Here is a 2,882-nt window from a genome sequence, read left to right as displayed (position 1 = left end):
TTTAAGCTATACAAAAATGAAAAGGTATGGATCTAAGGCATGTACAACGCAAGATGCTTAGTTGGGTGCTTACCAAATAATCTTTTTTTTATATAAAATACCATTTTAAGCTATACAAAAATAAAAAGCTATGAATCTAAGGGCATGCACAACTCAAGATGCTTAGTTGGGTGCTTTCCAAAATAAACGATTTTTATTTGAACACCAGTGCTTCTTTACACTAGGCAAATGATTAACTAGGCATCTCTCAAGTACAAATAAGCAGCAGTGCATAACAAAATGATTGGTTTATTTTCATAAGCACCCTACTAAGCACTTTGCATCATTAACTACATCTACAATTTTTAGAATTTCAAAAAACCTGTAAATGTGATTTTCAAAGTTTTTAAAAATAAAGAGAGCTTGGAAGCCAAAGAGTCATTTCAGAAATTTACACGGTAAAATAAGCTAAACATAATTACTGAACCTTCCAAATGTACGCCACTGCTGCGTTGCACGTAAAATTTAGAGTTCAAAAAAAGAATGGCAGGTAACACACCCGACATCTGGCCGGTGAGACCACGAGTCTTTTTTCCCAGAAATGCTGCTACTGATTCGATCGCCTCCAACAAAACAAGGTTCTTGTAAGAAAAGAAAAGAAAAAACAACTCGTGTACGATCACCGTTCAGAATTTTCATTCGAGCTCACTAGTGTCCTCTCCGCATCTTGGTCATGTACAATTGGCGGACTACGATCTCCTCCTCCGCAACCCACGTCATGCTGCCGGGCGGCCGATATCATGAACAGGTCCGGCGCCTCGGGCGGCGCTTGCCGGTCCTTGACGTGCACGCCGGCACCCTCCATCTTCTCCATCTCGCTATAGTCCATACCCTGCAAGATCGCCGGGACGCCACCGGCGCTGTAGTGCACGCCCTTGCGCCCCATCTCCAGATCGAGGCCCCCGCTCATTGGAGAGAGCGGCCCGCCGCCGGCGCCGCCGTAGGCGTCCTCGTCATCGGACACCCAGGAGCGGAAACGGTTGAGCGACGGCGGCATCCGCGTGAAGAAGACCTCGGCGACGTTGGCGAGCGCGCCCCTGTTGTAGGGGTTCTCCTTCTTGTCGTACCTGTACCTGAAGTTCTCGTACGTGGTCTGGTTGGTGCTCATGAGGTAGGTGTGGAACACGGTGAGCCCGCCGACGAACCACACGGACACGAATGTGTACACGATGAGCACCACGGACAGCACCTCGCCGCGCATGGACTTGAGCAGCGAGCCGCCGTACTCCTCCCTCTCGGTGGTGATGTTGAGCCACGACAGCGCGAAGACGTAGAAGCAGAGGAACGTGGAGGTCGAGATGAAGAGGAAGAAGAAGCGGTAGTTCCTCTGCGACAAACAAACATCAGAATCTATCAGGGTCTTGGATCGAGGGCTAGACATTTGGCGAAGAAAGATCAGGGTGACTGACCAGGCCGATGCACTGGCCGACCCAGGGGCAGTGGTGGTCGAACTTCTGGACGCAGTTGTTGCAGATGGAGCAGTGCGACGTCCGGGGCGGCCGGTAGAGCAGGCAGGTGTCGCAGTACTTCACCTTCACCGTGCACCCGTTGACGACCACGTCCTTGGTGCGGGGAACACGGAGGTGGGGGCTCGCCGCGTTCACCCACTCGGTTGACGGCGTCGTCATGTCCACCGCCTGCTCCTCCGCGCCGCACTCGGGAGGACGCGCGTTCCTCGGCACGATACCCGGGTCTCTGCTCGACGTCAGTAGCAGGAATGCCAAATTCTGCAGACATTTATAACGCGAGTAGCGGGAGAGGAATCAGCAGCTAGCGGGTGACACATTTTCTGAATTTGTGACGCTCACGTACCGCTAGGCCGAGGACAACTGTGACGATGAGGACCGGCAGGCCAAGGACATGGTTCTTCTGGTCCGAAGAGCTGGAGTTCATCTTTGTGATGCACTGGCAGCATAGGCCTACCAAAGGGCCTGCGATTAGAGCCGTGGACAGGAAGAGGGAACCAGCGTCCGGACCGAAGATTAGGCGCCCACCGCAGAGGAATTTCTGAAATTGTTTGTTTTGGGGGGTAGATGCTGTCAGTTGAATTTGGAATTAACTGCAAATTAGTCTCATGGCTAGCTAGCAGCTAAACAAAGTGTTTTGACAAATTAGCATGATCATTCCTCGAGAAAAAGTTGTACGTTGTCCATATCTCAGTTGCTACATACACAAGGTGACGCGGTTATTCATCCAGATTCCAAAATCAATTTGACCATAAAAAGGATGAATCGATGCAAGTATGTAACCAAAGATCGAGGCAAGAAGAAGATGATCAGCAACTGTATATAAGAACGTACATTGCTTCCTCTCCAGACTTGATAGAGCCTCCTCCGATTCGGCTCTTCTTCCATCCTGTTTATCTGCTTCTTCCTCCCCCCGGCCCGCGATTCAGCCGACCCTCTCTTTATTCCGAGATCAAAAGTTGCTCATAGCGGCTGGTCCAGTCCTCCGGCCACCGGCGCCAGCTCGGCCACAGAAGACGTGATCGACGACGAGGCCCGCCCACCGGGGAGGAATCGGAGAAACAGCGGCTTGCCGCTCTTCAGTTTCCTCTCTCTTCTCTCTCTCGTTCTCCCAGTTCGTTATGGAGGGTTACAACCTACAACTACCTCGCCTCTCTGCCATGGCGATGAGCTTTCCCCCTTGGTTTTCTCTCTCTATGCGAGGGCGTGCCAGGTGTAGCTACGTGCGTATTGTTTTCCGCGGGAAATCAATCAAGGCTGAGCTCAACGACCAACGTGCCGGCCTGAACGACAGGGTGGATTCGGCCGGCGCGTCTAGGTTGTGGCCCGCCTGTCGGTCGGTGTCGTAGGATATTCTTGGCCTCTCATGTTCCATTA

General features: G+C 51.7%; 1 protein-coding gene across 1 annotated transcript; it reads right to left on the bottom strand.

Moving 5' to 3' along the window:
- Positions 1-658: 658 nt before the first annotated feature.
- On the bottom strand, positions 659-2,366 carry LOC124663738 (probable protein S-acyltransferase 4). The gene is made up of 4 exons (XM_047201411.1): positions 2,340-2,366; positions 1,852-2,046; positions 1,449-1,766; positions 659-1,366 (listed from the first exon to the last, which is right to left on the bottom strand). Exons 2-4 carry the CDS (start codon positions 1,930-1,932, stop codon positions 659-661), a joined length of 1,107 nt encoding a protein of 368 aa, XP_047057367.1. The 5' UTR covers positions 1,933-2,046; positions 2,340-2,366.
- Between the last annotated feature and the right edge of the window lie 516 nt (positions 2,367-2,882).

This window comes from Lolium rigidum, chromosome 6 (assembly GCF_022539505.1).
Source record: "Lolium rigidum isolate FL_2022 chromosome 6, APGP_CSIRO_Lrig_0.1, whole genome shotgun sequence".
In the NCBI taxonomy this organism is placed as follows: domain Eukaryota; kingdom Viridiplantae; phylum Streptophyta; class Magnoliopsida; order Poales; family Poaceae; genus Lolium; species Lolium rigidum.
The sequence above is the reverse complement of the archived record's forward strand: the minus strand, read 5'-3'. Positions and strand labels throughout refer to the sequence as shown.